This window comes from Phyllobates terribilis, unplaced genomic scaffold (genome assembly GCF_046119375.1).
Source record: "Phyllobates terribilis strain yellow unplaced genomic scaffold, ASM4611937v1 Scaffold_1__5_contigs__length_1240528914, whole genome shotgun sequence".
Taxonomy (NCBI): Eukaryota; Metazoa; Chordata; class Amphibia; order Anura; family Dendrobatidae; genus Phyllobates; species Phyllobates terribilis.
Genome location: NW_027362761.1, coordinates 27,534,646 through 27,558,464, shown reverse-complemented (window position 1 = coordinate 27,558,464; position 23,819 = coordinate 27,534,646). Strand labels below are relative to the sequence as shown.

The 23,819-nt window shown below is 45.3% G+C and overlaps 1 protein-coding gene across 1 annotated transcript in view; it reads right to left on the bottom strand.

The window, feature by feature from the left end:
* HSD11B1L (hydroxysteroid 11-beta dehydrogenase 1 like) overlaps positions 1–23,819 on the bottom strand; it is a 151,350-nt gene that overhangs the window by 84,382 nt on the left and 43,149 nt on the right. Inside the window, 1 exon segment of the mRNA XM_073660444.1 lies at positions 10,560–10,671. Within this exon segment, the coding sequence (XP_073516545.1) occupies positions 10,560–10,671 (112 nt within the window).

The window sequence follows — 23,819 nt, the reverse complement described above, 5'->3', positions numbered from 1 at the left end:
CTCTGCAGCGGAAGAAATCCTAAATGGCTTTCATAATTTTTATATAAATATATATATTTTTATATAAATCCCAAAGTACCCATAATAAACTAGAATATCTCTCCTATTTGGCAGATCTTGATTTTCCCAAATTGAGTAACTCACAACAATCCCTTTTAGATGCAGATATCACTTTAGAGGAAATAAATGCAGCCCTGGCAGATATGGCTTCGGGTAAAGCTTCAGACCCTGATGACCTACCTCTAGAACTCTAACTTAAATATCAAAGGGGCTTAATGCAACATCTTTTAGAGACTTTCTCAGAGGCGATGCAAAGTGGCTCTCTGCCTGAATGCTTTTATGACGCCAATATTATTGTTCTTATAAAGGAGGGGAAGGATTCTTTGGAGTGCGGATCATATCGTCCTATTTCATTGTTAAATGTGGATTACAAAATTCTCACAAAAATTCTAGCTTTGAGACTTAATAAGGTGATACTTTCAGTTGTCCACCCGGACCAAACAGGCTTTATGCCAGGGAAAAACACCTCTATTAATATTAGAAGGGTACAATCAATAACTCAATATAGTTCTTTGATACCAGAAAATGATTGGGCCTTGGCCTCACAGGATGCGGCCAAGGCTTCTGATTCACTAGAGTGGCCGTTCTTATTTGCCTGTTTGGAGAAATTTGGTTTTGGCCCTAAATTTCAGGCCTGGATTCAAATATTGTACAAGGCCCCCAAAGCTAAAATAACGATAAATAATTTATCATCCACATCTTTTTCTTTGGAAAGGGTAACCCGCCAGGGATGCCCTTTGTCTCCGGCTTTATTCGCTCTGGCAATTGAAGCTCTGGCTATAAGAATCCGATGATCTGAGGATATCAGGGGAATTACAATTGCAGACAGAACTGATAAAATTGGTTTATATGCAGATGACATGATCATTTTTATGGACAAGGTTAAAGATTCCCTCCCATATGTTATTTCTATTATTGATAAATTTAGTGAATATTCGGGCCTCTTTATAAATTGGGATAAATCTTCTCTTATGTCTTTGTCGCCCTCTCCGAATACTGACTTGGAAATGTTATCTCCTTTACCTGCAGTGTCATGTTTCAAATACTTGACAATTATAATTGTAAGGAATGATAGAGAGGATCTACCGAGCAATATTCTTCCTTTATTAGAATACGCTAAGTGTAAATTTTCCTTGTGGGGTAGATTACCGCTATCAGTGTCAGGAAGGATTAACTTAATTAAGATGATCTTACTCCCTAAATTCAATTACATGTTACAACATAGTGCAGTACTGGTCCCTAAATTTTTTTTTACATCTCTTAACTCTTTGATGTCTACATTTATTTTGGGAAGTTCCAGACCAAAACTGAAGTTGTCTACCCTTCAAAGGCCTAAAGATATAGGAGGAGTAGCTTTGCCTGACTTCCACCTATACTATTTAGCAGGTCAGCTTAAAGCGATCCATAGTTGGATGCCTGACTCCCAATTACCGAATTCTGAGAACCATTTGGCACAAGTATTAGGCACGGGTTGTTTATTGCGTTTTCTAGAATTAAATAAATCGACTTCCATTAAGTTGCTACCCTGACATAGATTAGCGAGAACGGTATGGAAACAGGCAAAGAAAAGAACCGACTTTACACATGTTATAGCTGAAATGCCTATATGGGGGAATCCGTTTTTTGGAACATCCATCTGCCCCCTTTTGGATAGCTAATGGGGTCTGTGTGTTGAGAGATATTTATGAAAGATCTATACTGATGTCTTTTGAACAGGTGCAAAATAAATTAAAGGTTCCAAGATCTCAATTCTTCAGGTATCTCCAACTTAGGAATGGGCTTAGATCTTATTTACAAAACTGTAAAATAAATCAAACTATTTCCTCATTTCCCTTAATAGGAATACTTAAATCTCAAGGCCCACAAGGTCTTTTATCTAGCTTGAATACATATTTGATATCAACAGGCTTAGATCGTATTCCTTTGCCAGCAAAAAATAAATGGAGACTCCTAATTCCGAATATGGGGGAGGAGGAATGGGATGAAATTTTGGAATCTCCATCATTTGTCTCTCCATCTGCTAATAATAAGATGATTCAGCTTTATATTATTTATCAGTCATATCTCACACCCCACAGACTATATCAAATGGGGCGTTCCTCTAATTCAGAATGTTTACGTTGTCATACCATTGATGCTGACTTTGTCCATTTAATTTGGGACTGTTACATTATTAGGTCCTTCTGGTGAGAAGTTACCTCCCTATTATCCTCTTTAATTTCCATTCCAATTCCACGTGATCCTCTGATTTGCCTTTTTGGGGTAATGGAGGATGAAGCCTTGGACCATTATATTAAGATTTTTTTGAGGGAAACCTTGTTTCTGGCCAGGAAATTATTGGCTTTGAGATGGATGGGCAACACACAGCCAGCATTGCGTTCCTGAATTGCTCTGGTTAACTCAGTAATTCCATTTGAAAAGATTATATACCAAAATAGAGGCTGTCCATTAAAATTCTCCAAAATATGGGACTATTGGAATTCTTCATGTCTTACAATCTCTACTTAGGTGAAAGGTTTGTGTTAGAACCCTCCTGTCAGTTTTTGCTATCTTGTGTTTTGTGGTGACTTGACCAGCTGCCTATATTTTCCAGCTCCGCCCTTCTGGCTTTGCTGGACTTCAGTGTTATTTGCCTGTCTCTCTGGCCAGGTGCTTTGGTGCCTATCTCGGTCTAGTTTGCTTGGTCCTCTGGGACCTCTAGTACTTTTTGTCAGTTTGTCTTTTTGCTCTGCAACAACTTCTGTTAGGAGGTGTCCCATTTTTGTCCCAGTCCTTAGTTCTTTTAGGGACCCCTCCCTTTATTCTATAGGTCTCCGTTCAGACTAGCCGAGGACGAAGGCGGGTCTGTTCACAAGGAACAGGCTGCCCGCTACATCGTAGGGATTCAGCTTAGTCTTACTGTAGGGACAGCTTTTCCCATTCTTTCCTTAGTTTATGTTGCAGATCATAACAGTTTGAGCTTGAAAGTAAATATGCAAGAGATATGTGTATGAATAGTAAATCACGTGTCACGGATGACAAATGTTACTCATAGAGGCAGACATCTAGATCCTTATACATTATGATGTGAGATATTTTAAGCATGGAAAAGACAGCATAAGTTTGATAAGTTGTGGTTAAAAGTTTCAAGTTTGGATTGTTTCCTAATCAGGAAAATATCCTATTTTCCATCTTTTTCTCTGCATATAATTTCAGAAGATGGGACATTCCTAAGTCAAGGAAACTATATATATGTATGTGGTAACCCATTTGACATCTTTACTTTTATATGTCACCCTTCGTGTATATCTATGTTGATGTGCTATCTCTGGATGTTTTCCGACACCAAATCTAATGTATAATTGCTTATAAAATTGTTTAATAAACAAATTAAGTTTAAAAAAAAAATGACATACTACAGAGTTTTGGCTCTGCTACTGTTCTCACCAACGGCCGGTCTGAAGAGGAATGTCTTCCTTTTGTACTATCTTAATGTGGAGTATGTCTGTATGTATGGATTAAGGTTCTACTTGAAATGCTGGGCCACAGCCACCACAGATGCCCTACTACAACAGAGCATTTATACTGTAGGTAAATACACTGCTCAAAATAAAGGGAACACTCAAATAACACATCCTAGATCTGAATGAATGAAATATTCTCATTGAATACTTTGTTCTGTACAAAGTTGAATGTGCTGACAACACAATCACACAAAAATCATCAATGGAAATCAAATTTATTAACCAATGGAGGCCTGGATTTGGAGTCACCCCCAAAATTAAAGTGGAAAAACACACTACAGGCTGATCCAACTTTGATGTAATGTCCTTAAAAAAAAAGTCAAAATGAGGCTCAGTATTGCGTGTGGCCTCCACGTGCCTGTATGACCTCCCTACAACGCCTGGGCATGCTCCTGATGAGGTTGCGGATGGTCTCCTGTGGGATCTCCTCCCACAACCGGACTAAAGCATCCGCCAACTCCTGGACAGTCTGTGATGCAACGTGACGTTGGTGGATGGAGCGAGACATGATGTCCCAGATGTGCTCAATCAGATTCAGGTCTGGGGAACGGGCGGGCCAGTCCATAGCTTCAATGCCTTCATCTTGCAGGAACTGCTGACACACTCTAGCCACATGAGGTCTGGCATTGTCCTGCATTAGGAGGAGCCCAGGGCCAACCGCACCAGCATATGGTCTCACAAGGGGTCTGAGGATCTCATCTCGGTACCTAATGGCAGTCAGGCTACCTCTGGCGAGCACATGGAGGGCTGTGTGGCCCTCCAAAGAAATGCCCCCCACACCCTTACTGACATACTGCCAAACTGGTAATGCTGAAGGATGCTGCAGGCAGATCGCTCTCCACGGCATCTCCAGACGCTGTCACGTCTGTCACATGTGCTCAGTGTGAACCTGCTTTCATCTGTGAAGAGCACAGGGCGCCAGTGGCAACTTTGCCAATCCTGGTGTTCTGTGGCAAATGCCAAGCGTCCTGCACGGTGTTGGGCTGTGAGCACAACCCCCATCTGTGGACGTCGGGCCCTCATACCACCCTCATGGAGTCGGTTTCTAACAGTTTGTGCAGACACATGCACATTTGTGGCCGGCTGGAGGTCATTTTGAAGGGTTCTGGCAGTGCTCCTCCTGTTCCTCCTTGCACAAAGGCGGAGGTAGCGGTCCTGCTGCTGGGTTGTTGCCCTCCTACGGCCCCCTCCACGTCTCCTGGTGTACTGGCCTGTCTCCTGGTAGCGCCTCCAGCCTCTGGACACTATGCTGACAGACACAGCAAACCTTCTTGCCACAGCTCGCATTGATGTGCCATCCTGGATGAGCTGCACTACCTGAGCAACTTCTGTGGGTTGTAGAGTCCATCTCATGCTACCACGAGTGTGAAAGCACAACCAACATTCAAAAGTGACCAAAACATCAGCCAGAAAGCATTGGTACCGAGATGTGGTCTGTGGTCCCCACCTGCAGAAACGCTCCTTTATTGAGGGGGTCTTGATTAGTGTTGAGCCACCCCCGTAGTGTTCGGGTTCGATTCGGTTCGTCGAACACCGGGATGTTCGAGGAACTGTTCGTCGAACTGTTCGTCGAACACCTTAGAACACCGTCGAACACCGTTAAAACCAATGGCAGGCAAACAAAAACACATAGGAACACATAGAAAACACCTTCAAAGGTGTCCAAAAGCTGACAAACTGCTCAGAAGACGCTTTCTTTAAAAAAGCCGGCCGGCAATTCAGCAGCGGCATACACCGGTACCCGACAATTTAGACATGAAGGAATAGAGCATCACACATAGATTAGATAGATAGAAACATGTCAGTCACATATATATGAAGTACAGTGACAGTGTTGCTTACTGTACTTGTCATTTAGTGTAAAGGATTTATTAAAAAATATAATAGTGTTTTCGTGCACCGTCTCTTTAAAAAAGCCGGCCGGCAATTCAGCAGCGGTACCCGACAATTTATAACAGACAGAATAGAGCTTCACACATAGATTAGATAGATAGAAACATGTCAGTCACATATATATGAAGTACTGTGACAGTGTTGCTTACTGTACTTGTCATTTACTGCAAAGGATTTATTAAAAAAAATAATAGTGTTTTCATGCACCGTCTCTTTAAAAAAGCCGGCTGGCAATTCAGCATCTGTACCCGACAATTTAGAATAGAAGGAATAGAGAATCACACATAGATTAGATAGATAGAAACATGTCAGTCACATATATAATAAGTACAGTGACAGTGTTGGTTACTGTACTTGTCATTTAGTATTAAAATAAAGGATTTATTATTAAAAAAAATTGGCGTGGGGTTCCCCGTAATTTTAGTCTCTAGCGGAGGTTAAGCAGACAGCTGGGGCAGATGTTTGAAGCCTGGGAAGGGGGTAATACCCACGGAGCTTCCCAGGCTACTAATATCAGCCCCCAGCTGAATACCTAGCCTTTACTAGCTATTAAAATGGAGGACCCCCCCCAAAAAAAATGACATGGGGTCCCCCCTAATTTAATAGCTAGCAAAGGCTAGGCAGACAGCTGGGGGCTGATATTAATAGCCCAGGAAGGGAGCCATGAATATTGGCCCCCTCCCAGGCTAGAAACACCAGCCGTCAGCCGCCCCAGAAATGGCGCATCCATAGGATGCGCCAATTCTGGCACTTAGCCTCGCTCTTCCACGGTGCCCTGGTGCGGTGGCAGGGGGTAATAGGGTTGGGGTTGATGTCAGCTTATAATGCCAGCTGACATCAAGCCCAGGTTAGTAATGGAGAGGCGTCTATAAGACACCCCAATTACTAACCCCATAGTCAAAGTTAAAAAAAAAACACAAACACCCAGAATAAAGTCCTTTAATTGAAATAAAGACACAATTCTTTATTGTTCTAAATTAAACCATACTTACCATCACGCCCATTCCAGCTGAAGCCAACGATCTCCTGCAATAAAAGAAAAATAATAAAGCAACCTCATCCTTACCTTTCCATGGTTCCCAGGACAGCTTCAGCTCTGCTACATCGAGATGACAGGCTGGACCGCAACAGAACGCTGCCATCCAGCCTGTCATCCCGCAGACACTGAGAAGCGCAGGCATGCTTGCGCTCCTCAGTGTCTGACTGTGACGGCATCCAGATGAGCCGACAATGAACTCGGCTCACCTCATGTACGTCACTGACAGCGTGGGAAAATTCTCCTGCACTCAGCGCTTCAGCGTGAGAATTTTCCCACGCTGTCAGTGACGTGCATGAGGTGAGCCGAGTTCATTGGACATGACCTCGGCTCATCTGGATGCCGTCACAGCCAGAAACTGAGTAGCGCAAGCAAGCCTGCGCTTCTCAGTGTCTGCGGGAAGACAGGCTGGATGGCAGCGTTCTGCTGCGGTCCAGCCTGTCATCTCGATGTAGCAGAGCTGAAGCTGTCGTGGGAGCCATGGAAAGGTAAGGATGATGTTGCTTTATTATTTTACTTTTATTGCAGGAGATCATTGGCTTCAGCTGGAATGGGCGTGGCGGTAAGTATGGTTTAATTTAGAACAATAAAGAATTGTGTGTTTATTTCAATTAAAGGACTTTTTTCTGGGTGTTTGTGTTTTTTTTAAATACTTTACTAGAAATTCATGGTGGTCATGTCTAATATTGGCGTGACCCCATGAATTTCGGGCTTAGGGCCAGCTGATAATGCCAAGCTGTCCTTAACCCCTTTATTACCCAGTGAGCCACCGCACCAGGGCCCTGGATGAGTTGGGTACAGCGCCAGAAGATGGCGCTTCAATGAACGCGCCATTTTCCGGGGCGGCTGCGGACTGCAATTTGCAGCGGGTGGGGCCCAGAAAGCTTGGGCCTCCCTGCGCTGCAGATTCCAGCCCCCAGCTGCCTAGTTGTACCTGGCTGGACACAAAAATAGGGCGAAGCTCCACGTATTTTTTTTATAAATTCATGAAATTCATGGAATAATTAAGAAAAAAAGGGCTTCCCTATATTGTTGTGTCCGGCTAGGTACAAATAGGCAGCTGGTGGTTGGGAGCAGCCCGTTCCTGCCTGCTGTACCTGACTGGACACAAATATAGGGCGAAGCCCCACATCAATTTTTTTTTCATTATTTCATGAATTTCCTGAAATAATTTAAAAAAAATTGACGTGGGGCTTCGCCCTATATTTGTGTCCAGTCAGGTACAGCAGGCAGGAACGGGCTGCCCCCAACCACCAGCTGCCTATTTGTACCTGGCCAGACACAACAATATAGGGAAGCCCTTTTTTTCTTAATTATTCCATGAATTTCATTAAATAATTTAAAAAAAAAATGCGTGGGGCTTCGCCCTATTTTTGTGCCCAGCCAGGTACAACTAGGCAGCTGGGAGCTGGAATCCGCAGCGCAGGGAGGCCCAAGCTTTCTGGGCCCCACCCACTGCAAATTGCAGTCCGCAGCCGCCCCAGAAAATGGCGCGTTCATAGAAGCGCCATCTTCTGGCGCTGTACCCAACTCATCCAGGGCCCTGGTGCGGTGGCTCACTGGGTAATAAAGGGGTTAAGGCCAGCTTGGCATTATCAGCTGGCCCTAAGCCCGAAATTCATGGGGTCACGTCAATATTAGACATGACCACCATGAATTTCTAGTAAAGTATTTAAAAAAACACAACACCCAGAATAAAGTCCTTTAATTGAAATAAACACACAATTCTTTATTGTTCTAAATTAAACCATACTTACCGTCACGCCCATTCCAGCTGAAGCCAATGTCTTCTGCAATAAAAGTAAAATAATTAAGCAACCTCATCCTTACCTTTCCATGGTTCCCACGACAGCTTCAGCTCTGCTACATCGAGATGACAGGCTGGACCGCAGCAGAACGCTGCCATCCAGCCTGTCATCCCGCGGGCACTCAGAAGCGCAGGCATGCTTGCGCTCCTCAGTGTCTCGCTGTGACGGCATAAAGATGAGACGGTAAGTATGGTTTAATTTAGAACAATAAAGGAATGTGTCTTTATTTCAATTAAAGGACTTTATTCTGGGTGTTTGTGTTTTCTTTTAACTTTGACTATGGGGTTAGTAATGGGGGTGTCTTATAGACGCCTCTCCATTACTAACCTGGGCTTGATGTCAGCTGGCATTATAAGCTGACATCAACCCCAACCCTATTACCCCCTGCCACCGCACCAGGGCAGCGTGGAAGAGCGAGGCTAAGTGCCAGAATTGGCGCATCCTATGGATGCGCCATTTCTGGGGCGGCTGACGGCTGGTGTTTCTAGCCTGGGAGGGGGCCAATATTCATGGCTCCCTTCCTGGGCTATTAATATCAGCCCCCAGCTGTCTGCCTAGCCTTTGCTAGCTATTAAATTAGGGGGGACCCCACGTCATTTTTTTGGGGGGGGGTCCTCCATTTTAATAGCTAGTAAAGGCTAGGTATTCAGTTGGGGGCTGATATTAGTAGCCTGGGAAGCTCCGTGGGTATTACCCCCTTCCCAGGCTTCAAACATCTGCCCCAGCTGTCTGCTTAACCTCCGCTACAGACTAAAATTACGGGGAACCCCACGCCAATTTTTTTTAATAATAAATCCTTTATTTTAATACTAAATGACAAGTACAGTAACCAACACTGTCACTGTACTTATTATATATGTGACTGACATGTTTCTATCTATCTAATCTATGTGTGAAGCTCTATTCTGTCTGTTATAAATTGTCGGGTACAGATGCTGAATTGCCGGCCGGCTTTTTTAAAGAGACGGTGCATGAAAACACTATTATTTTTTTTAATAAATCCTTTGCAGTAAATGACAAGTACAGTAAGCAACACTGTCACAGTACTTCATATATATGTGACTGACATGTTTCTATCTATCTAATCTATGTGTGAAGCTCTATTCTGTCTGTTATAAATTGTCGGGTACCGCTGCTGAATTGCCGGCCGGCTTTTTTAAAGAGACGGTGCACGAAAACACTATTATATTTTTTAATAAATCCTTTACACTAAATGACAAGTACAGTAAGCAACACTGTCACTGTACTTCGTATATATGTGGCTGACATGTTTCTATCTATCTAATCTATGTGTGATTCTCTATTCCTTCTATTCTAAATTGTCGGGTACAGATGCTGAATTGCCGGCCGGCTTTTTTAAGGAGACGGTGCATGAAAACACTATTATTTTTTTTGATAAATCCTTTACACTAAATGACAAGTACAGTAAGCAACACTGTCACTGTGCTTCTTATATGTGTGACTGACATGTTTCTATCTATCTAATCTATGTGTGAAGCTCTATTCTTTCGGTTCTAAATTGTCGGGTACCGGTGTATGCCGCTGCTGAATTGCCGGCTTTTCATGTTTCACTGTGAGCACTGTTCCCATCGATTTGGGCAATCACTGTAATGCCACAACCACCATGGCTGTGGCATTACAGTGAGTGGCAGACAATCCCTGCATGATTGGTGCTCTAAATAGCGCCAGACATGCAGGACACGCTTTTGGTGCACGAACAGTTATCGAACATAACCTCGAACAGCCGAATTTTTTGCAAATCGTTCGGGTTCGTCGAACAACTCGAACACCACCCAAAACAGCTCGAATTTGAGATTGGCGAACAGTTCTAGTCGAACACCGCTCATCTCTAGTCTTGATAATTGCCAATAATTTCGATCTATTGTCTATTCCATTTGCACAACAGCATGTGATATTGATTGTCAATCAGTGTTGCTTCCTAATTGGACAGTTTGATTTCACAGAAGTTTGATTTACTTGGAGTTATATTCTGTTGTTTAAGTGTTCCCTTTATTTTTTTGAGCAGTGTAAGTCATATATAATAGGGGAATGAGTGGCTATGAGACTTGGTACCTGACATTGGAGTTTACTCTAGGAATTGATACATCACATGCAAGTTTCTAACAAGCATTCAGTTTAAAGTTAAACATTTGAACATTAGTCATTACTGATTTTCTAATATCCACTAAAACATGGCACAAACTGAATTCATCACGTGATGGACTGATACTACATTTTGCTTGTTCTTGCTTTTCTTACCCATATCAGCTATAGCTTTTTCCACAACTTGTTCTCGAGCCTCTTATAATCCCATGTCAGCAACAACCAGAGACACACTTTTTGCACCAAGTTCAAGACACTTACTTCTCACCTATAATTAAGCAGAAATTGCTATCAGATATATTCAGGTCATTACTCGAAAGCTGCTATGAAGCATAGGGCAGGCACGATTTATGTACAGTTTTATTACTTCTGAAAATAACTACAATGTAGAGAGACATGGCTAATGAATCGCTTAAAGGGAATCCGACAGCAGGCTTTTGCTATGTAATCTGAGAATAGTATAATAGGGCAACAGAGCCTGATTCCAACGATGTATCACTTTCAGATTTCCTTTAAGAGATGTATCCTTAAGGATACAGTATAAAAATATGGCACTATATCAGGCGCAATGCTCTGGGTATATTCTAGTAGACAAACTTTGGGACCAGGCTGCAGTTGGTGAAAATCGATTTGCAATACATCATCCAGGGCCATATATTAGAATGGCTGAGGGCACAACCAATATTCAATGGGATCACCGACTGCACACTTGGAAGAGGTATGCTACAAAAGAAAAAAGTGTGTATATTAAGTAGTCAGGATCTCCAAGTATAAAAATTAATAGATTTTTATTGATATTTTACAAACAACATGATTAATGAATACAATTAAAAAGCCTCAGTATACACAACAAAATTCATGTATGGACTAATGAACCTCCTCCACTGTGCTCCCTTAGAAAGATAATAATAATCTTTATTTTTATATAGCGCTAACATATTCCACAGTGTAACATACCTGGTGGCGGGCTTGCATGGTGCACCATCTCTCACTATGCAAGATCGCAAACTTGATCTTCAGTCCAGTCTGCTAGCCTGGCTTCCATTCATGCTGTCTGTTTGTCTCTGTTCTGACTGCTTAGGGCGGCGGCCCAGTTACTTCCTGTTTCTTGTAGCTGCTGTGGGCACACCCCTAATGCATCCTCAGCCTATTGCTGTCTGTCACTGGATATTTAAACCAGCTCCACCTTGAAGCTGGTGCCTGAGCAACTATTATCTTCAGAGGGCTTCTTGCCTCTGATGTGCCAGGTCCTGTTCTGTTTTTCTTGCCTGTCCGCCTTCTTGGAGGCTGTATTCCCAAGCCTGTCTGAACACGCTCCTAGCCTGTTCGTCCTGCCTTCTGGGGGCCGCATACCCAGACCTGTTATCTGTGTCTTCTAGCCTGTTTGTCCGCCATTCTGGGGGCCGCATACCCAGACTCACTCCTGTATCTCGCTACAGTGTCAGTTCCTGTCTTAACACTCAGTTCCTGTCTGAACACTCTCCTAGCCTGTTACCTGTTTTTCTTTATGTCTGTACCTTTCCTTTTTCTGCAGAGTCTGAACCTGCACCTAACTCCTACTCGTTGTCGCTGTACTTCCGTTTGTGAGTTTGGAGTCCACTTGCTACTTCTTTGCAAGTACCTTGTGTGTATCTGGTTCTGCCTTTCCCTTCCAGTCTGTTCCCTGTGAACAGAGCCCTGTCCCCTCTGCTCTGTCTTTGCTCACCGCTTTGGCAGTTTCCCCCTTGCTCTGCCTTGCTTACCGCCCCGGTGGTTTATCTCTGCTCTGCCTTACTTACCGCTCCGGTGGTTCCTGCCCGCTCAGCCTTGTCTACCGCATCTGCGGTTTCGCTCTGCTCAGCCGTGTCCACCGCACCTGCGGTTTCGCTCTGCTCAGCCGTGTCCACCGCACCTGCGGTTTCGCTCTGCTCAGCCGTGTCCACCACACCTGCGGTTTCGCTCTGCTCAGCCGTGTCCACCACACCTGCGGTTTCGCTCTGCTCAGCTTTGTCCACCGCACCTGCGGTTTCGCTTTACTCTGTTTGATTACCGCATCTGCGGCTCTGAACCCGTCTCCCAGTCTGTACTGGACCCTACCCAGACTGTGCTCTAACCTGCCTGTTCCTGTATTCACCGGTGTGGGTCAACAGCCATGTCCGGGGTCTGACCTGGAGTGGCACCTGGTCCCTCTGCTCGGTTCCTCCCTGGTGCACAGCGTCGTAGCAGTCGTGCGACCTGGGTCGGAGCGGGTTGATACTTAGTTACGCCCCTCCAGGCACTCTCCGGTTCATGGCACAGTGGGATCACTAGTCACGCACACGCCAGACAGTCCGGGCGTGTGCATAACACACAGCACTTTACAGACATTATCATCGCTGTCCCCATTGGGGCTCACAATCTAGATTCCCTATCAGTATGTCTTTGGAGTGTGGGAGGAAACTGAAGAACCTGGAGGAAACCCATGCAAACACGGGGAGAACACGGGGATGTTGTTCTTGGTGGGATTTGAACCCAGGACCCCAGCGCTGCAAGGCTGCAGTGCTAACCACTGATACACAAAAAATACATAAATAAGATGTCAGAAAAAATAGAGATCCAATATCCTAGAGTATACCTAGAAAAACCTTATGAATATACTTAAATGCCAAAGGACGTGAGAAACAACATGCATAAATGTGCCCCGAAAAGCAGGTCCATTAACCCTTAAAGTACATGTATGAGAAATTACACTGCAATAAAAAAACAAGTATATACAAAGGATCAAAGATATTAATGTTTCAATATGCAATCAATAGAGTGTAATGAAGTTAAATCATCCAAATACTAATAAGTATACACACTGCATATCCCAGTATAACTGGATAAATGCTATAGCATAAACAGACAGGAACAAGGAGAAGAAGGTACAAATTGTTCCTGCAAGATATGAGTCCTAAGTGCAGTATCTGTAGTGAGGCATAGAAGGCAAGGATCAAATGTCTGACTACCACATAATCCCAAAAATATTTTTAGGACCTCATGCGTATCGCCACCAAATGTATCTTCCTCAGGGGTGTTTGGTGTAGAGGGTCCAATGTCTGTTATATTTATACTCATACCTAAAGCGCAAGTGTGATTTGAATTTCCGTACGCCGCTTTTATTCACCGCCAGGAGGTAGGAGGCAGTTCTCATAGCTCTTGTCCAACAGCCAGAGATCACAGACCTGGCCGATGGAATGGGTCCTGAAAATTGATTTGCACCAACTCCTGTCCAGGCATTTATGTGCATTCTACTGAATGTGAACATGTACCATCTATCTCAGGTCTGCACAACATGCAGCCCGCCAAAGGATGTTATGCGGCCCGCGGAGCTGACCGGGAGACACCGCTACCTTCTTCCTAAATACATATGAACGCTGTGGCGTTGGGACAAGACCAGTGCAACTCTAGTCAACCTCGGCTCCGATTTGCATCGGCGTGATCAGGTCAACACGCTGCTGTCATCACACTGATGCTGGCGCCGGGCCGCAGAGGTGGCGAGGACGTGGTGGGCACCAGTAAGCGCTCCAGAAAGTATGCTTGCTTTTTGTTTAGTGTTACTTTCCAGGGAACATTATGGGGGCCATGGGGAACATAACAGTGCAATCGGGGACACTATGGGGGCCATTATAGTGCAATAGCAATCATTATGGGGCAATGGGGGACATTATGGGGCAATTTGAGACATTTTGAAAGGGGGCATAGTATAGTGTGTGGTGGGGGGACTGTATGCAGAGAGGCATTGTGGGGGAGATATTATGGGAAGGTGCAGTTTGAAAAAGGGTTGTGTGGTGGGGATATTGTGGGGAGATATTATGAAGAGGGGTAGTATTAGGGGACACTATGGAGAGGGGCAGTGTGAGGGTGATATTTTGTGCCGGAAGCACAGGAAGGGGCAATTATTTATTCAGGGGCACAGCATTTATTTCTAAGTGCACCGTGTTTGCAAGTACTGCTGAAGATGGAGAAGAGGCAAGTCTGCGGAGACAAGCTCTGGGCGTGAAATCTCATCATGGCGTCTTTACTACACGGAGACAAAAGAGATGGGAACGATTTGAACCAAAGAAGATATCACCTAAAAGATACCTGGATTTAAATGTTTATTTGTGATACTGACTACGCCTCATCAGTACTGTGGTTCCTGTATGGTCCATAGTCTGATGATGAATGGTACTGTTGTTAAGGAGATACTGGGAATTGTAGGTTCAAGCAATACAATTATATATGGGGCTGACATGATATTACAATTGATTGCTGCATTAAGCTTGGTGCTGTATATATGTAGTGACAGTGGTTCTGGCGGTGCATTTATGCACTAATGGTGGTTCTGGTGCTGCATTCATGTTCTGACGGTGGTTCTGACACTGCATTGATTTACTGACGGTGTTTCTAGTGTTGCATTCATGTGCTGACAGTAATTCTGATCTTGTACACATGTAGCAATCCAAAAGGTGCTTCATGGCCATCTTGCAACTTAAAAATCCTCAAAACTTAGACTTTTGAACTTATGAAGTGAAGAGGATTTCGCAAGATTCTGCTCAGTTTCTGCTCCAAAAACTCAGTGAATGTTAGTGTATGTTCACACCTATTTTTTGGAGCAGAAACTGAGCAGAGTCTCTCCAAATCCTCCTCAAATATTCAAAACTTTGTTCTAGTGATGTATTAATGTACTGATGCTGGTTCTGGTGATGTACTCATGTAAATACCCCTTTCAATTTTTTGTGGCCCTTGGGATTGGTTCAGTATGGCATTAGAGCCCTTGCACCAAAAAAGTTGTGCACCCCTGATCTACCTTAACATTGTGTCAGACCAAGTACACCCTGTCATGGCAAAGGTACTCACTAATGGCAGTGGCCTCTTTCAGCAGGATAATGCACCTATCTGCATTAAAAAAATGTTTATGAGTGTTTGAGAAACATAACAAAGAGTTCAAGGTGTTGCCTTGAACTCCAAATTCCTCATATCTCAGTCTTATCAAGCATCCGTACTATACTGGAAAAACAAGTATAATATATATATATATATATATATATATATATATATATATATATATATATGCCTCACCTCGCAACATACAGGACTTCAAAGGTCTGCTGTTAAAGGGAATCTGTCACCACATTTTACCTATCTAAACTAGTAATATGGGCATGCAGGCTATAGACTGCTGAAAAAGTCCTACCTGTATGCCTCATATCAGATGTCTTGTTGAGAAATCATCTCTTATCACTTTATATAAAACGGCCTCTTCCAGGCTCTGGGGAGGATGTTGTCTGGAAGATAACTCTGCCTCCAGAGCTTATTTTACATGAAGGGGGAGTTATCAGTGTGAGACAAGTAACTAACACAGAAAATTAGATATTAAATTTGTCTTCTTACAAACACATTTTTTGCTTCTCTCTCAGCTCTGCTGTATTACAACAAAATTACAATCCTGTCTGCCTGTGAGTTGGAGGCTGAAGCTGAGGGGAACCTGCAGATGTGTCAGGTATAATCACACACAGCTCTGCAGTGAGAGGAACCTGCAGATGTGTCAGGTATAATCACACACAGCTCTGCAGTGAGAGGAACCTGCAGATGTGTCAGGTATAATCACACACAGCTCTGCAGTGAGAGGAACCTGCAGATGTGTCAGGTATAATCACACACAGCTCTGCAGTGAGATCAGGCGAGCAGAGAGCAGCCATTACACATCACACTGGTAACTCCCCCTTCATGTATAATAAGCTCTGGAGGCAGAGTTATCTTCCAGACAACATCCTCCCCAGAGCCTGGAAGAGGTCATTTATATAAAGTAATAAAACAGGATTTCTTAACAAAGCATCTGATATGAGACATACAGGTAGGACTTTTTTCAGCTGTCCATAACCAGTATGCCCATATTAATAGTTTAGATAGGTAAAATGTGCTGACAGATTCCCTTTAATGTCTTGGTGCCACAGGAAACCAAAGGTTTTGTGAAGCCTATGACTTGCTGACTCAGAGCTAATTTGATTGCACAAGGGAAAACCTTCAAAACATTAGGCAAAAGGTTTTCTATTTTATGGTTGTACCTTGATGGTTGTTCTCTAAAGGGACTAAAAATATAAATAAAAAAGCTTTTAATAACATGAAAAAAACAACAAATTTTGAATCAACCTCTTTTAACCACATTAATAAAGAAATACAAAAAGAAGCATACATGATGTTGCTGAGTCCATAGGAGCCTCATATATAAAAATATAAAATTAATTTGCCCAAACAGAAAATGCCTTAATGAGAAAAAAAAAAACTTTTATTTTCTCTAAGCACCCTCCACGACACCACCACAGGAGGAAGACTCCCCATCCTAGGGATAGGAAACACAAAGAAGTCAAATAGGCCCTTCCACATCCTCTGGCCAGTGTTTTTCCTGTCCCTATAGGCCAGTGGTGGCGAACCTATGGCGCGCGTGCCAGAGGGGGCACACAGAGCCCTCCCGGTGGGCACGCATGTCATCCCCTCAGTATTACAGCCACCCCCTCATCACTAGCACCGCGGCCACTCTCCCCTGCACGTGCACCCTCCCATTAGGCCGTGCGCCCTCCCATAAGTCTGCGCGCGTGCTGAGGAGGATGAGGGTGGCGGCGCTAGTGCTGAGGAGATGGCGCACGTGCCCACAGCTACAACTTGGATATAGGAAGAGACCAGATCAGCGTTGGAACGGGCAGAGGAGAGTATTTTTTTTCTATGTGGGGCCATTATACAGTATAGAGCATCATGTGGGGCCATTACACAGTATGGAGCATCATGTGGGGCCATTACACTGTATGGAGCATCATGTGGGACCATTATACAGTATGGAGCATCATGTGGGCCATTATACTGTATGGAGGACTATGTGGGGCCATTATACAGTATGGAGCATCGTGTGGGGCCATTATACAGTATGGAGCATCATGTGGGGCCATTATACTGTATGGAGTGCTATGTGGGGTCATTATACTGTATGGAGCATCATCAGGGGCCATTATACTGTATGGAACAATATATGAGGCATATTATACTGTATGGAGCATCATATGGGGTCATTATACAATATGGAGCATCATGTGGGGCTATTATACAGTATGGAACATCATGTGGGGCCATTATACAGTATGGAGCACTATGTAATGCCCATTATACTGTATGGAGCATCCTGGGGGGCCATTATACAGTATGGAGCACTATGTGGGGCCATTATACTGTATGGAGCATCATGTGGGGCCATTATACAGTATGGAGCATCATGTTGGGCCATTATACAGCATGGATCATCATGTGGGGCCATTATAATGCATGGAGCATCATGTGGGGCCATTATACTGTATGGAGTATCATATAGGGCCATTATACAGTATGGAGCATCATGTGAGCCCATTATACTGTATGGAGCATCATGTCGGGCCATTATGCAGTATGGAGCACTATGTAAGGACATTATACAGTATGGAGCATCATGTGGGGCCAGTATACTGTATGGAGCACTATGTGGGGCCATTATACTGTATGGAGGACTATATGGGGCCCATTATACTGTATGGAGAACTATGTGGGGCCCATTACATTGTATGGAGGACTATATTTGGCCCATTACACTGTATGGAGGACCATGTGGGGTCCACTACACTGTATGGAGGACTATGTGGGGCCCATTATAATGTAAGGAACACTTTTTGTGCCCAATATACTCTATGGAGGGCTGTGTGGGGATAACAGAAGAATCATACTGTGATGGGGTCACCATTCTTTGCTGGGGGAATTGAGGGGGGGGTACAGTAGGGTCATCATACTGTGCGTGTGGAGGAATTCACTGTGGGGGTATCATACTGTGTTTGGGAGCATTTTTGTTTGCATCATACTTTATTATGTGTTTTATTCAAGGTTTTTTATCCTTTGTTATTACATACTTAAATTGGGCCATATGCTTTTTACTGCTCTTACATAACACATTATATTATTCCACTATAATTCCAAAAGTGAATAGTTTTATTTGACAAGGAAAAACGTGCTCAATTGTAGACACTTTTTTTTAACAAATTTCAAGGTTGGACCGCGACTTTGTACAAGCTTTTAACTGTGTGTTTCAGTTTGACATCTCTGGCGTAAAGGGTTATTCTCATCATGATAAAGGGTTGCAATTGCAAAGAGGTTGTAAAAACAAACAACTTTGCAATTTTACTTTTGATTAGAAATCCTCTCCATTCTCAAGAACAGACCTCCACAGCAATTGGTGGCTAGTATCTTAGGCTTGGAAGGCAGTGCTTATAAGCTCTTTGCTACTGTATAGACTCTATAGCGCGCTAATGTATAAGTTGTTTTTCTAAACTAAAACCTCAGTATTCAGGTTAAATTGCCGTGTTGGCACTTTGCAATAAATAAGTGGGTTTTGGATTGCAGTGCGGGCACTCAGTCTCTAAAAGGTTCGCCATCCCTGCTATAGAGTATGAAGAGGTCATCCTGCGAAGCTCTGTGGCCGGCGGCAAAGCCTGCTATATACTTGGAGCTCGGGCAGCGAAGGACAATTACGGCTCTTCCCTCCTCACTTGTTGTTCCTGCCTCCTCTGGACACCGGATCGTTCCATTACTCCTGTACCTTTGGGTAAAGTGGAATGGCTGCAGGCTGGGGGACTCCCTAAGCTCCCCAGCCTTACTCCTCCCTCTTCCGTGAATCGGTGCGTGCTATTACTGGAAGTGACATCAAACACACCCATGTAAAGGGACTAAAACGCGCCCATGTAAAGGGACTAAAAATATAAATAAAAAAGCTTTTAATAATATGAAAAAAAAAAAAACGCAACAAATTTTGAATCAACCTCTTTTACCCACTGTGACGGAGTCACTGGTATGATATAGGAGGGGAGGTATGTGTCACTCAGGTTGCTCTCCTGTGTGAACTGAATCCGACTAAATTTCTGCCAGCATAAAATGCTGGGGGTTAACTCTCTTAAAGGGTGTGGTTTTATGCGCATGGCAAAGAGGGTGGGAGGCCATTCCCCTACCTCCCCTCAGGGTGTGGGTAAGCATGGTTAAATACTCAGTCAGTAGTTTGCTCTGTGTAGTGTGTGGTCAGGAGGGGGAAGTCTCCAGGCTGTGTTTGGGTGAAGCCAGAGAGCAACACCGGAGGACTGGTGTTTGCTGGGACTTTACTGTTCTACCCGGAGCGGGCAGCGCCTCGCTCGCTAATGGACTCTGTTATACTCTGTCTTTTGTTTTTCCGTAAACCCCGAGAAGGCCTGTTTATTTTTGTGGAACCCTGCTGGAGCTTATGCTGCCTAATAAACCAGCTGGAAGTTAACCCGAGATGTGTGTCTTGTGTCTGCCTCTGGGAGAGCTGAGCAAGTCGCTTTACCACAGTTGGTGTGAGAGTGCGGGCAAGATTCCAGGAAAACGTGTACAGAGAACGGTGGATGTCCTGGGTAAAGGTCGCCAGCCAGCCAGAGAAGTCCGACAGCATGGAGGACCTGCTTAAGCATCTGTTGCAGGCACAGCAGGCGCAACAAACACAGCACCAGCAGCAGCAAGCAGAGTTCCAGCTACAGCAACAGCAGGCACAGCAGGCGCAGTACCAGCAGCAGCAGCACCTGCAGAGCCAGCAGAGCATGCAGCAGCAGTACCTGGAGATGACCAAACTGTTGCTGTAACAGATCCAGTTGCAGCAAAAGGCAAAGGAGCAGCACCAGCAGGAGCAGCAACAGCAGATACAGCTTCTGGAAGATGCGATCCAGGGCAGGGCAACCGCCCCACCCCCAGATCCAGGTGATGACTCAAACATCAGGAAGACGGTAAGAAGGGCATTACAGAAGATGATCCCCAGGGATGATGTAGAAGCCTTTCTGACAGTCTTTGAGAGGGTGGCAGATCGGAAGAGACTGCCACCAGAACAGTGGGCAGAGGTTCTGACGCCATATTTGTCGGGTGAACCCAAAAAGGCATATTATGACTTGGCACTGCAGGATGGCAAGGAATATGCCAAACTAAAAACAGAGATCTTGGCACGCCTAGGAGTGAATATGGCAGTGAGAGCCCAAGTCCACCACTGGGCGTATGCCGGCGACAAACCCCCTCGCTCGCAGATGTTTGACCTACTGCATCTCGTTCAGAAGTGGTTGCAGCCAGTCATCCACTCCGGCCCAGATGGTCAAGCGGGTGGTGATTCATATGTTCATGCACTCCCTTCCCAAATCAGTACAGACTTGGGTTGCCCAGGGCGATCCCCAGAACGCAGAGGACTTCATTGGCCTGATAGAGAGGTACCAGGTGGTTGAGAAATCCTTTGGGAAACCGGATATAGTCACTGCCCAGTACTGGGATACCCAAATGGGGGTGGGTTCACCATGGAAGGGGTTTAGAGCTACCACTGTGGGGAGTCCAACTTCCACTGAAGCTGCTGCAAGGACTGTTAAGGATATAGTCTGTTGGCGGTGTCACAACCCTGGACACATAGCCGCCCGGTGTCATGTGTCCCCTGAACCCATGGACTGCAGCCTCGGGAGACGGTGTTACGATTATGCTTATCCAGCCTGCAGTGTGGACTGTCGACCGGGCGAGGGGCCGCAGGTGTGTGCAGTGTCCATTAATGGAGTAAAGGTGCTTGGACTGTTGGACTCTGGGAGTCTGGTGACCTTAATCAGAGCTACCCTTCCCCACCAGTTGGTCCCTTCCAAAACTGTGGGCGTCCGGTGCATCCATGGGGATGCCAAAGACTACCCTGTGGCCACAGTGACAGTGGGAACAGACTGTGGTGCCCAGTCCCATGAGGTCAGGGTGGTTAAGGACCTGATACATCCCGTCATACTGGGCCGTGATTTTTCTTTGTTTTGGGATTTGTGGGGGAAGGAAACCGGACTAAGTAGTGTGGGCAAAAGGCAGGTCCCTGGAGAAGGACCCCCGACGAAGTCTCAAGTAGATGAGTTTCCACTGAGCCTCCTTGCCGGCGATGAGGGTGATACGGTGACCGAGGAGGCCGACCTCCCTGAGTTAGATGTGTCTGGAGAGAACTTTGAGACTGCTCAAGTTCGGAACCTGACCTTAAAATGGGGCGTTTGACCAGGTTACTGTATGTAATGGGATTGCCCAAGAGCCGGAGGCCGACACCAGGTTCCCCCGCTTTGCAGTCCAGGGGGAGTTGTTATATTGGGTGGCCAAACTAAGGGGCGGTGAGAGAGTGAAACAGTTGCTAGTCCCGTTGCCATACAGACAGAGGGTGTTAGATATGGCCCATTCACACCCAGGGGTCGAGAAAACTCAGGAGAGGATATTAAGAAGGTTTTATTGGCCAGGGTGTTACCGAGAAATTCTAAACTATTGTAGGTCCTGCCCCACCTGGCAAATAACCGCTCCCTCTTCCCACTTCCGTAGTCCATTAGTTCCACTACCAGTGATAGAGGTCCCCTTTGAGAGGATTGCTATGGACTTAGTAGGGTCCTTAGTCAAATCAACCTGAGGCCCTCCAGAAGCGGTACCGTTAAGGAACTCTTCGAGAAAATGCATAGCAAGGGAACTGGTTCATACATTTGCCAGGACCAGTCTGCCAAAGGAAATCCTAACAGATCAAGGGACCCCGTTCATGAGCAAGGTAATGAAGGAACGGTGCAAGGTCCTCCAGATTATCCAGCTGCGAACCTCTGTTTACCATCCGCAGACAGACGACTTAGTAGAGCGCTTTAATAAGACCCTGAAAGCGATGCTCAAGAAAGTCCAGTCTGCTCTTCTCAGTAAGGGAGGTCCCACAAGCCTCTACCGGCTTTTCTCTGTTTGAGCTGCTGTATGGACGACATCCTCGAGGGTTCCTGGATATCGCTTGCGCCACACCAGAGCATCATTGAACATGTCGCCCAAATACAGGAAAAAATTGAAAAAGTGATGCCATTCGCGAAGGCGCACCTCTTCCAGGTGCAGGAAGCCCAGGCGAGAGTCTATAACCGATCGGCGAGGCTGAGGCACTTTCAGCCCGGGGACCGTGTTTTGGTGCTAATCCCCACTGTCGAGAGCAAGTTTCTGGCCAAATGGCAAGGTCCGTACGAGGTGGTGGAGAAAATCAGCGAAGTTAATTACAAAGTCCACCAGCCTGGCCGAAGAAAGTCCCACCAAGTATACCATGTGAACTTGCTCAAGCCGTGGCAGGACCAGAAACCTGTGGAAACTCCTAGCCTGGGAGCCGCTCCCGAATGCAAGGTGGAGGAGGTCACTATAGCAGAGACTATCGCCGGCCCAGAAGCAACTGCGTCGAGAACTACTACAGCGGAATGGGAAGCTTTTCTCAGAGTTGCCGGGGCTTACTCAGGTGGTAGAGCATGACTTGCTAACAGAGCCACATGTAAGAGTGAATCTGAAGCCGTACCGGATTCCGGAAGCATGCAGGGAGGTGATCTTGGCCGAGGTGAAAAGGATGTTAGACCTCGGTGTAATAGAGGAGTCCAAGAACGAGTGGTCGACCCCAATCGTCCTTGTGCCAAAACCCAAAGGAGAGTGGAGGTTTTGTAATGACTACTGCCGGCTGAATGAGGTGTCCAAGTGTGACGCGTACCCGATGCCCCGCGTCGACGAACTCATCGAGAGGCCTGGACCGGCGAGGTACATCACCACTCTTGATCTGACAAGGGCTATTGGCAGATCCCCATGTCCCAGACGGCCAAGGAGAAGACGGCTTTCTCGACACCTGATGGGTGCTTTCAATACACTCGGATGCCATTCGGACTACAGGGGGCCCCAGCCACATTCCAGAGGGCTATGGATCAGATCCTAGCCCCACATAAGAAGTATGCTGCAGCGTACCTTGACGACATCATAGTCTTTAGCCCAGTGTGTTTTTTTTTTGTTTTTTTTCCCTTTTGGAGTTTTTTTTTTGTGCTAATTTATGGAAGGATTATTCACCTATATATACAAGGGAGCGCCCTGTGCCTGCAAATCCCTGACGAAGGAGGCCGTGACCTCGGAAACGTGTCGGATAAGCGCTGGACTTTTTTCCCTCAGTGGAATTCCCCGGCAAATGTGACGTCACACAGATACTAAGCGCTCACATCCTTGATTATCAGCTGTCCTGCAGGTGTGACCGGCCAGCACACCTATCAGGCTGTCTGCAGTCCTTCTCACCCATGATCTTCATCCCTGTATCCACCTAGTGCAACGGCTGCATGTACCTGAAAGCCCGAGTCTCTGAGAGTCTCTGCAGCCCTCTATCTCCAGTGTTAACACGCCGTCTGAACCCATTTTCTGCAATACTCACGGCTTGTTCTACAGACTCCGGCACTTGTCCATCACCTCTAGTTGCAGTTGTGACTTCTTCAAAGGACCCCTGGAAGCTGCACACGTGTATCTTCATTTGGACTACCATTTTCTCTAAGACAGGTAGGAATCACTCTTTTGGTATTTTATGAGTGGTTTGCAGCGCATCTCTTTTATTTTTATCATTTCGAAATA